Source organism: Phoxinus phoxinus (genome assembly GCF_949152265.1).
Source record: "Phoxinus phoxinus genome assembly, chromosome: 18".
NCBI lineage: Eukaryota > Metazoa > Chordata > Actinopteri > Cypriniformes > Leuciscidae > Phoxinus > Phoxinus phoxinus.
This window is the reverse complement of record NC_136893.1, coordinates 31,977,233-31,989,762: the sequence shown is the minus strand read 5'-3', so window position 1 is coordinate 31,989,762 and position 12,530 is coordinate 31,977,233. Positions and strand designations below refer to the sequence as shown.

The following is a 12,530-nucleotide window of genomic DNA, read 5'->3' as shown; positions in this document are numbered from 1 at the left end:
ACTTCAGCTATAGAATTTTCCGAGCTGACAGCGGGAAGCAGGCTACACGACTGCAGCGGTCCAAGCAGGGTTTATTTTAAATATCAAACTTGAAGAAGACCAAATTTAAAGGTGAGTTCTGATAATTTATGTTTATATTTAGTTCACAAGTCGAAAATATATGTTTCAGCCACTTAACGTTTAATTTAGCGAATTAAATTAGCTTCGCATCAAATGCTTTTTAGCCATTTGACTTGTACACTTTTTAATATTTTTAATGCAGTTATTGACTAGTATTAGTCATCGCGTATACATAATATGGCGTTTGTTCTCCATTGTCCACCATAACTGTTAACGGTTAGCTTTGCTATTAGGTATAGCAAGCAACATGAATCTGATTGCCCGGGTCGCTGCAGCTGTTACTGCATTTTCAAATAGACCGGAGAGCGGGAAGCCGAGCACGAGCACCACCATGGCGTCGCCCTCTTTATCCAGAAGAACTTTGGAGCTTGGACTCGAATTACAAGACAAAGAGAAGATTCAAAGGTGGGTTTTATGTTTAACCAAATAAAAAAAAGTAAAAAGCGTTTTATACAGCCACTCAACATGACATTAGCGAGTGTAAATAGCGTAATTAACGTTAGGTAACTTACGAATCCAGTGATATTAGCCGTCTGCAAATATATTTTAAAGCTATTGAATTTCTGTGTCATAAGCAGTGTTTAATTTGTAAATTGGGAGGTCCCGGAGCGCAGAGGGAGGGTGGATCCGGTGTTGTGCCGAATTCTTACTCCCTGCCAGAATCTGACTCCCCTCTCGAGCACGCGCATGACGTCAATTTATGTCGCCTCGCCAGCTGCTAAATCAGAAACGCATCAGACAGCGTAAATGACATGATCAATGTGTGTGTTGATCTTTGATCATGTATTTCTTAGTTATGTGTCTTCGATCATGTATTTTATTATTTTTTGATTATGTATTATTATTATTTATTTTTCTTTGATCAAACTAGTATGACTGTCTAGCTGTGCTTTTTCGCTTGTATTGTGTTTTTAACAACAGTAGGGCCTATTATAAATCCGTTTTCTTAAAAAAAAAAACTAGTATTTTTTGTAGTAAAACAATAGTTTAGTTTCTGGTAAAGTTTCTACACCTTAACATAAACATTACTAAAGAGATTTGACTTTACTGCCTGCACATGAAAACAAAACAGTGTTGCCAAAATCATACTCCCCTATGTAAAATACTTATTATTGAACTTAAACACTTTTGCTTTTTTCTAGGTAGTCTTTAGGATGAGATGTGTCTCCAGAATGAGTTTTTTGGGTGTCTGACCCAATTAAAGTGATCTCAGGGTGGGGTGTGTGAATTCAGCAGTGTTGCCAAAATCATACTCCCCTATGTAAAATACTTATTATTGAATATAAACACTTGTGCTTTTTTCTAGGTAGTCTTTAGGATGAGATGTGTCTCCAGAATGAGTTTTTTGAGTCTCTGACCCATCTAAAATTTTAAAATAAAATAATCAAAATATACTAGTTTCCTGATGACCCTGTGCCTTTAGGTCAATTTATATAATTTTGTAACTATTTATAACTGATTTCTGGCAAACACTATTTTCAATGCCACTAACAATATTACTGTCCCTTGCAGACCTCTTCAACCCCAAATCATGTCATGTTACTTATCAGCTGCCAGTTTTACTAATCAGTATACTTTTAGTACTTTTATTTTATTTTATAAAATCACTGTTCAATTGTGAATAACATGTCATGGGAAAATCATTAAATCTTTTTATTTACATTCTACATTGGAAAATTTCTGATTTGGGTTTAATTAACTATTTACATACATTTAGGTAATTTAGAATAAAGATATTTAAATAAGCTAGCAAACAAATATATATTTAAAGTGAAATATATAAAAAAAATAGATACTTTACATTAAATAAAAAGAATGGTCAACATAAATCACTATAAATATGAGGAGTCAAGGTTCGCAAACTGCGCAGATGAAGTGTTTGTTTTTCCTGGAGCGTTGCACGCAGTTGCAATGGAACCAGCGTGGGCACACATCACAGCCAATCTAAACATGTCGACAAACAAATTTTGAAGTCAAGCATAGGTATTTATTTAATCCATATCAAACAATACTTACATGAACATTATTATATCACCTTCAATTCATATGGCAAATTCAATAAAAGTTTGATAAAGGAAAACAATCTTTCTTCCAATGCTTACCCAGTTAGTTACTTTTTTCCCACTGTTCTTGTCCCCACACAGATGGCACAGGTCCTTAAGGTTGGCTAGTTGAGGATCATGCCAAGGCAGAAGAAACATTGTTGTCATAAAACAAGTTCTTAAAACATCAAAAATGTTCACAAGCACATGAATAATCACATATTTACCAACACTGTTAAATGGTTAATGTACCAAAGAATTAATGAATTTTGGAAATGTGAAACTTGCCAGTGTTCTGTAAGACACAAGCCGCTATGGTCATCCTCAAGGCTTCCACACTTTTCTCAGATGTGGAAAAAAGTAGCGGCTCCTTATTTAGAAAACATTCTGCAAACTAAAAATGAAAAGTGATTATGTAATTGAGAAGGATATTTTATCTATTTATTTTTTTCTTGATGATTTAAGTCTACAAGACTGTCTTTAATAAAATAGAAGTAAGGGAATTGTAAATAATGACGTTACTACTATAAAGATAACTACAAGGAAGTCCCCCTTATCTTCTATTGTCTTCCAAATATATCCTTGTGTTGTTTTTAAATGGAAGTCAACTTAATTTCAATATTTATCATTGATATTCATTTACCATCTAGGATGACCATCTCCATTAATATTTTCCTCTGGTGTTACAGTAAGGAAAGAAAGCCATATATGGCATAATGATCCATTTAACATACTTTCAAAACAAAGGGCCCACAGGAACTGCCATCTTGTTGGCGCGAATGGGGTAACGTGCCACATACCCATTTGGGCACGTTATAGCCCTTCTGTGTCATGAAGGACCTGTAATATGATTATGGGGTTAAAAACAAAATAAGAATTTCATTGTACATAGGTACACATGACAATACAAATCTTGAATTTGGAATTTAATACATTAAATAGAATACTAAGAAACACCTTTAGATTTTCAGAAGATCTTGTTTAAAATGTTGATTTACCTCGTTACATTCTGGCACCTCTTGATGTCCGTTGTGGACTCTCCAAGAGGATCAAAGAACAGAGCCCTGTTCTCTCGTGGGATCATTATCTAAATAATAAAGATATTGCAAATAATTACAACAACATATTTTATCCAACCACTTAAGACTGCTTATAAAACATATAAAATGTACCGTCAGAGTCCAGTGATGGTTCTCATTAATGACCCCAAAAATGTACCTAAATTTCTTTGGATCCATCTGAAATTTCATTTAAAATAAAATCAAGTATTTTAAGATCTAGTGAGCAACAAACAAAAAAGCATTCCATGACTCATGTTTGATTGCTGGTAAAAGAAATCTGACACTTTCTCCAATGTGACATTGCCCGGCCCTGACATTGCCAGACTGGACTGTTTATTTAGAATAAAAAATTCATATATAATTATTTTTTGAATACAAATAATAATAATTCATTAATATATTCATCAGAAATAAGTTTTTTTCCTTATACCAAAACTCACATTACCTCTATTGTCTGTTGTATGAAATAATACACAACTGATGTTTGTATGAAGATCACTACATGAGTTACATCTGTGTTTTATATCACATTTATATTGCAGTTTTCAAAAGTGTTGTACTTACCTTGACCTTTGCTTTTTTATGCTTCCAGATGTCGCTCATTTCAAACGAATCAATGCACACAGCCTTTCTTGGTGAATCCTTATTATATTTTTGTACCAAAAGGTACATATAAGCATTCATGACCTGACAGGAATAAATTAAGACATATTAGTTTCCTATTATAAAAATATATTCGCAGAGGTGATCTGTTTAAGGATGTTTAATGTTTACTTTTTCATTTTGAACTGTGGATAGTTTTCTTTGGACATTATGTGTTTGTAAAACATTATTTTAACAAAATAATGAATAAAATGTTCAAAAAGTTTAATATGAAGTGGCTTCATTCACAAACTGTTCGATTTTATTAACACAATTATATAAAAGATGTGTACATAACGTATACAAATATGTACACTGTGGAAACCAATAAGAAAACCATTTCAGAAACAAAAACATGTTGTACAAACACATTATTATAATGGCTAGTTAAAACTTTAGAACCTAGCAAGATAACAATTTCCAAGTGAGTTGGTGCTTCTAAAATAATCAACTTACCTCACTTTCAAAATGTCGTGTGGGTGCAGTCTGCTGAATATCTGAGTAAAACAATTTGAAAGGCCCTATTTTGGAAATTAGCACATATAAGCTTTTTCCTTCCCAGGCTGCTTTGACACCTGTAAAAAAAAAATAAAAAAAAATTGTAAAGTCCTGAAAAGTTAGAAAATTAAACTCTGAGGAAAAATCCCAATTGAGGTTACATGTCTATCTTAAATTATGCAATGGTCTTACTCACAACTGGTGAATTAATGTGTAACTACTATGTGTATTTTGTATTATTATCACTAGTAGTAGTATTATAAATGTCTAAATCGTTGTTTAAGTACATACGTGATTCTATATCTGAAGACCCTAAAAAAATTAAAGCTCCTGAAGATGCTGTTTCATTGGCTAGAGGTGATGCTGGTGAGGAGGTGCCTGAAGAGACCACATGAACTGGTTGTGGAGATGCCGGGGAAGAGGGGCCAGGGAGTGGTGGTGGAGATCCCGGTGAGGAGGGGCCTGAAGAGACCACTAGAACTGGTCGTGGTGATGCCGGGGAGGAGGGGCCAGGAAGTAGTGGCGGAGACACCGGTGAGGACGGGCCAGAGAATGGTGGTGGTGGAGATTCCGGTGAGGAGGGGGCTGTAGAGACCACAGGGAGTGGTGGTGGTGGAGATTCCGGTGAGGAGGGGCCTGTAGAGACCACAGGGAGTGGTGGTGGTGGAGATTCCGGTGAGGAGGGGGCTGTAGAGACCACAGGGAGTGGTGGTGGTGGAGATTCCGGTGAGGAGGGGCCTGTAGAGACCACAGGGAGTGGTGGTGGTGGAGATGCCGGTGAGGAGGGGCCTGTAGAGACCACAGGGAGTGGTGGTGGTGGAGATGCCGGTGAGGAGGGGGCTGTAGAGACCACATGGAGTGGTGGTGGAGAAGACTTTAATTTATGTGGGATCCGGGGTTGTTCCTCAAGATGTAGCCTTAAGTGATCAACATTTATTCTTGGGAATTTCAACCCCCCCTCATCTTCTAGGTCTGCACTTTTCCCTTCCAATTTAGTGATCGTATAAGGGCCTAGAAAATTTGCCTCCAGTTTTCCACCCTTTCGCTGTTGGCTCCTAATATTTTGCCTCCACACTTTGTCCCCAACTTTGAATTCCTTCTTGGCTTTCTTCTGTTTGGATTGCTGCCTAACCCTTTCTTGGGAAGCTCTGGTGTTCGTATGAGCTTCATTTAAGACCTCACTCATAGCAATCGCAGATTCAGTCAGCTGTTCAACAGACATTGTATCCTCCACATTCTTGTTAATCTGACAAAAAGGGCAGGATAATTATGTTAAAAAAGTGCTACCTATTAATCATTAATTATATTTATATGAAAATTGTAACAATCTGCAGTTACCTGATAGTGCTCAGGAATTTCTGAAGGGTACCGGGCCTCCCTCCCAAACATTAAAAAGTACGGTGAGTACTTAGTTGTAACCTGACGCTTTGTCCTAAGCCCAAACATTACTGCATCCAGGTGTCTATCCCATTCATTGGGCTTGTCTCTTACAAGCTTGCAAAGGGATCTGGTAAAATAATAACATTATTTTCAGGTTCAAAGCAGTCAGGAAGGAACATTTACAATCATGCATCTGTCACACATTTTTATCACATTTCAATAATAGTGTATAAAGTGTACATATTCATTAAGTGCATTTGCTAGGAAATGAAACAATGAATTTAGCATTTCTATCATCATGATCTACTTAAATACATAAATGGCTAGTTATTTGCAAAATTGTTATCAGTGTGAAAATAATTAAATTAAAATATTGTTACCTCTGTATTGTCGCATTCATGCGTTCCACAAGGCCGTTTGTCTGTGGATGGTAGGGTGCGCACAAGGACCTTTTAATGTTTAAAATCTTGCAGATATTACTGTTCAGCTGCAATTTATAAAAGAAAACAGACTCTTAAATGTATCATGGAAAAGATGAAAGGTGTGTATATTGAAAAAAGTTTACATTTAATCATTGTTTATCAATGATTTAACAGTGAACATGTATGACTCACTTTGTTTACAAACTCTTTTCCCTGGTCGGTGAGGACTCTCTTCGGTGCCTCAAACTGATGCACAAATTTCAATAGGCAATCAGCAACCTCCCTGGCAGCCTTTGTCTTGAGGGGATAAGCCTGGGGCCACTTGGTCATGTAATCAATGATGACACAGATATATTGATTTCCATTTTCTGTTGGTGTTAATTTTCCAATTAGATCCATCCCCAAAAGTTCAAAAGGCTGTTTAACCTAGTGTTCATTAAATAGAAACAAGGTAATTAATTATATAACTTAATTGTAATTTCTAAATTAGTTAAAAAATATATACAATATAAGTGTGTGATGGAAAGGAATACCACAATTGGAATAATTTCACTTTCTTCCTTAACTGATGACCTGCTGGCCTGACATGGTACACACTGTGCCACCTGTGATCAAAACAGTATAATGTTGGAAATCATTTGCATTTTATAATATTGCAAAATGATTAACTCTGTACATGTTAATACCCAGGTGTCAATGTCCTGTGACATGCCAGGCCAGTAAAATCTTATAGATATTGCGTTTCGTGTTTTTTTTTGTCCTGTGTGAGCTCCGAGGCTGCTCGCATGGAACTCCTCAAATATTTTGTTTGCCTCTTCTGTCCCACACACAACTTTTGGTTTGATCTGCTGTTTTTTGCCTTTATTTTGAAGGTAATACAATTCACCATCTATGAAAAGAAAAATTAGACAAAAGAGACAAATTTATAAAAAATATACAAAGTGTATTTACTTTGCTGGTCAGAATGCTTTTCACCCTTGGTAAATACGATCAAAGATGGCTGTAATAAATTAATCAGCATGGTTAATCCTTTGTTATTTTAGCTAAATAATTAGCAAAATTCTAACCTTTCAATGAAGTAAAATTATTGAGGGTGTGTGGTAGTGGAGGGCATTAGGAAATAAATGTTTTTTTCCAAAACACGTTGGGAAAAATTATTTTCCTCTTGAGTCTTCTCCTATAATGCCTGATGAGTTTTGAGAACCCCTGACCAGAGATCAGATACCCATTACTCTGTACAGAATCTCTCCAGATCCCTCACATTCCCAGATCCATGTTAGCGCTTCTTCTCTTCAGTTCAGCCCACTCATTTTCCATAGGGTTCAGGTCAGGGACGGGGTGGCCATCGCAGATGCTTGGTTTTGTGCTCAGTAACCATTTTATTTTTATGATTTTGATGTTTGTTTTTGGATCACTGTCCAGTTGGAAGGTTGGCTCGTTATAAGATTTCTAGCATAGGTTTTCAGGTTTAGATTTTTTATCTGTTGGTACTTGATTGAATCCACAATACCATGTGTATCTGAACAAAATGTCCAGGACCTCTGGCAGAAAATTAGGCCCACAGCATTAAAGATACAGCACAGTATTTCATTTTACACATGGGGTACTTTTTTATCCCTGTATGAACCAAACCCATATTAAGTGTTTGTTGCCAAAAAGCTCATTTTTTCATCGTACCACAGAACGTTTGAACTGACACCCCTTGAACTTCAAACAGGACGGGTTCCATGGTCGGATAGAAAAAAGGAGCTTTTTGTCAGCAAAAATACTCTGATTAAATATTATGCTGTATCTTTAATGCTGTGGGCCTAATTTTCTGCCAGAGGTCCTGGACATTTTGTTCAGATACACAGGGCACCGTGGATTCAATCAAATACCAACAGATAAAAAAAAAAACTGTTATAGAAATCTTATAATGGGCCATATTTGGATCTTACAACTGGATAGTGATCTAAAAACGAACATAAATGTTTTTTTTTTTTTTTATAAAAATGGGTTACTACACACAAAACCAAGAATCTGTGATGGCCATCCCAGTCCCTGACCTGAACCCTTTAGAAAATAAGTGGGCTGAACTGGAGAGAAGCACTAAGATGGATCAGGGAATCTGAAGGATCTGGAGAGAATCTGTACGGAGTAATGGGTATCTGATCTCTGGTTAGGGATTCTAAAATTTCATCAGGCATTATAGGAGAAGACTCAAGAGCTGTTGTCTTAGGAAAAGGAGGTGGAAAAAATTATTTAAAAATATTTTTTCCCAACGTAGAGAAAAACATTTATTTAATAATGACCATTACCCCCCCACCCCCCTTCAATTATTTTACTTCAATGAAATGTTAGATTTTGGCTGAATTTAATAATGCAGATTTATTGTTTACAGTCATCTTTGATCATATTTACAGAGGGGGCAAATAGTTCTGACTTGCATTGTACACATACTGTATGCCCTGGACTAATTTATACTGCTAGCGAATATAAATGGCATACATGTAAAATTACAAAAGAGTGGGTAATAATTACAAAATTTCTATCCCCTATTTAACTATTTATGCTAATTATATATATATATATTTATGCATTATATATATATAATTATATATATATTATTTAAGCTAATTATATATATATTGTACCTGATATATATATATATTTATTTTTATATATATATATATATATATATATATATATATATATATATATATATATATATATAAATAAATATATATATATCAGGTACAACGTATCAGCGAATTTGTATTGATGGCGATTCAACTTTGCAACGTTCATAATTTTGTTAACGTGTGCATTGTTTAATCATGAATATCGTCACGTTATATTGTATTCTGTATTTTTTTTTTACCTGAAAGCTAAAAAGGATGGCTAGCTGCACGTGAACATGGCCTGGCCCATAGCATAGATAATTTGACAGTAAGCTGTAAGGCATGGCCTCACCTTGTCTTTAACATATGACATATACATTTTAGATCAAACTTCAAACCATTTTAACAAAGATAACTGATAACATAATTTAAAAAAGATATGAACTATGGTATGGCTTTCTTACCTTGGAGGTCAAAAGTGTTGGCCTTTTTTCTAAAATTAGATTTCTCCGTTTTGGAATACCCATCAGGGTATGAACCATTCTTTTTATAGTTTAATATTTGTTTGTATATGTCAGGATCCATGTTAATCGCCAAAAAACGAAATAACCGCAAAGAAACGTCTGCAAGCTGATGCGAGTGAGTGTCTGGGTCGGTGGGTTTACGTAGAGACAACAGGAAATAACTTTAAATTATTCAAAATAATTATACAATAAGAAAAATAATTTAAATTAGTGGGAGGCAATCCCTTGGTTCTGGGTAACTTTTTGTATAACCAACACAACAGACAGTTGGGAAAAAAAATGTTTTATTAACAAAAGATACTACAATACAATGACACTGCAAAAGTGTACTTCAATGCAAAAGGATGGTAAATATAGAGTATTGAGTAGTAGGCTACTGAAAATACAAGTAAACTATGTATGGTAGAATGTTATCTGATATGTAATAGGGTGTAAAATATCTGATGCCTTAAAGGGATAGTTCACTTTGAAATAGATTGTTTTTAATATAATTCAAATCTGTCATCACATCACCCTCATTTTGTTTCAAACCTATAGAAATGTCTTTCTTCTGCTGAACAGAGAGGAAGATATTTAGAAGAATGTCAGTACCAGACAATTTCTGGTCCCATTGACTTCCATAGTATATAATTCTTTCCCTACTATGGTACCAGAAACTTACTGGTTACTGACATTTTTCTAAATATCTTCCTTTCTGTTAAGCATAATAAAGAAATGTATACAGGTTTAAAACAACATGAGGGTCAGTATATGATGACAGAATTTTCATTTTAAAGTGAACTATCCTTTAAATAACAACTGAATAATAATTTACAAAAAGAAATCTGAAGAACAGATATTTTACATTTAAGCATTAGGCAGACGCTTTTATCCAGAGCAACTTACATTGCATTATCCTATACATTTATACATTGGTATGTGCAATCCCCTGGGATCTGCGTTGTTAACGCAATGCTCTTACTACTGAGCTACAGAAAAGCACAAATGTTTACCCTGAGATCACTTTAGATGGGTCAGACACCCAAAAAACTCATTCTGGAGACACATCTCATCTTAAAGACTACCTAGAAAAAAGCAAAAGTGTTTATATTCAATAATAAGTATTTTACATAGGGGAGTATGATTTTGGCAGCACTGCTGAATTCAAACCCCCCCCCCCCACCCACCCTGAGATCACTTTAATTGGGTCAGACACCCAAAAAACTCATTCTGGAGACACATCTCATCTTAAAGACTACCTAGAAAAAAGCAAAAGTGTTTATATTCAATAATAAGTATTGTACATAGGGGAGTATGATTTTGGCAACACTGCTGAATTCACACCCCCCACCCTGAGATCACTTTAATTGGGTCAGACACCCAAAAAACTCATTGTGGAGACACATCTCATCTTCTAGGCTACCTAGAAAAAAGCAAAAGTCTTTAAGTTCAATAATAAGTATTTTACATAGGGGAGTATGATTTTGGCAACACTGTTTTGTTTTCATGTGCAGGCAGTAAAGTCAAATCTCTTTAGTAATGTTTATGTTAAGGTGTAGAAACTTTACCAGAAACTAAACTATTGTTTTACTACAAAAAATACTAGTTTTTTTTTTTAAGAAAACGGATTTATAATAGGCCCTACTGTTGTTAAAAACACAATACAAGCGAAAAAGCACAGCTAGACAGTCATACTAGTTTGATCAAAGAAAAATAAATAATAATAATACATAATCAAAAAATAATAAAATACATGATCGAAGACACATAACTAAGAAATACATGATCAAAGATCAACACACACATTGATCATGTCATTTACGCTGTCTGATGCGTTTCTGATTTAGCAGCTGGCGAGGCGACATAAATTGACGTCATGCGCGTGCTCGAGAGGGGAGTCAGATTCTGGCAGGGAGTAAGAATTCGGCACAACACCGGCGACTCAAAACGGGGGTTGGAGGTAACGGAACAAAAAAAAATAAATAAAAATTGCACTGCCTACGTAGCTTCTCTGCAGGGACAGCATGTGCTGAGTGGGTGCTGCTAGATCATTGACGGGGAGCTGCGCAAAACTTGGTCACTAAATATTTAATATTCAGTTATGTTAATAATCACAATTAAAGTTTTAATTTTATTAAATTGAACAAGCGCAACATTCAGCATTCAATCAAATAGGCCTATTCTAAAATATGTAGGCTATTATTAATAATAATGTTAGGCTATTTCAACACAATATCTCGTTATTTCGAAATATGTGTGCGTGCATCTGTAGGCTAAATCCGGTGACACGTGTATTGATTTTTATTAATAAACAAGTGTTTTCTCTAAAAGTGTCGACTCGGCTGCAAAGATGAAGTTGACGATCGCCATCTCCGTGTGAACGCGCTTATAGAGAGAAATGCACATAAATAAGCCTAATAATGGATTACATAGCCTAATCAGAGAGTAGCCTTTTTCTTTTTTCGTTTTGAATTATTTAGTTTAAAGACATTTCAAGCTTTGTGTATTTGATGTATAGTCATGTCTGTGTGAGGCATACACTGAGTTTCGTTAAGTTAGGATGCGCTCTCTAGTTCACGTGCGCAAGTGAGCGCGCGGGCGCCTCCGTTATATTTGTTTCGTCGGCCTATTCATTAAATACAGGCAATTGGTTGATGAAAAATTGATTAAAATTAAGATACAATTTATACAAAACGAAATTCACTTTAAAGAAAGGCTTTCTATAACAACTTCAACTTCAACGGTCAAAATCATGTCTGACCCGCTCCATGTCTCATATTGCGCATCCAATCTTACTCGGTCGTGCTGTTCACTTTTCATAAATCAACATAAATGAAAAAAATAAATAACATTATAATATTTTAACAAATATGAAACGCACTTTTTTTAATGGCTACAACAGTATAGTAGGCCTACATATCCTACTCTCTATTTGTACACATTTCTGCACATTAATTTAATGCACACACAAGTTGAAAGGCATTTGTTCAAAAAAAAGTTAACGGATAATTGTGCGTGCATTTATTATCATTTATTTATAATCATTATGATACTAAAATCCTAACAAATAGGCTATGTACAAAAAATCAGATGAGCCCATAATATGAACGGTTAAGCATTTTCCTCCCATAGAAAACCATTAGGCTATAAGAACGCTTAAAGGGTTAGTTCACCCAAAAATGAAAATAATGTCATTAATGACTCACCCTCATGTCGTTCTAAGCCCGTAAGACCTCCGTTCATCTTCGGAACACAGTTTAAG

At 35.2% G+C, this 12,530-nt stretch overlaps 1 protein-coding gene across 1 annotated transcript; it reads right to left on the bottom strand.

The window, feature by feature from the left end:
* Positions 1–2,421: 2,421 nt before the first annotated feature.
* Positions 2,422–4,921, bottom strand: LOC306986313 (uncharacterized protein; the record flags this gene model as incomplete). Its single annotated transcript, XM_079589432.1, has 7 exons — positions 4,655–4,921; positions 4,322–4,440; positions 3,788–3,910; positions 3,335–3,400; positions 3,161–3,249; positions 2,897–3,002; positions 2,422–2,556 (listed from the first exon to the last, which is right to left on the bottom strand). Exons 3-7 carry the CDS (start codon positions 3,905–3,907, stop codon positions 2,422–2,424), a joined length of 516 nt encoding a protein of 171 aa, XP_079445558.1. The 5' UTR covers positions 3,908–3,910; positions 4,322–4,440; positions 4,655–4,921.
* Positions 4,922–12,530: the final 7,609 nt, after the last annotated feature.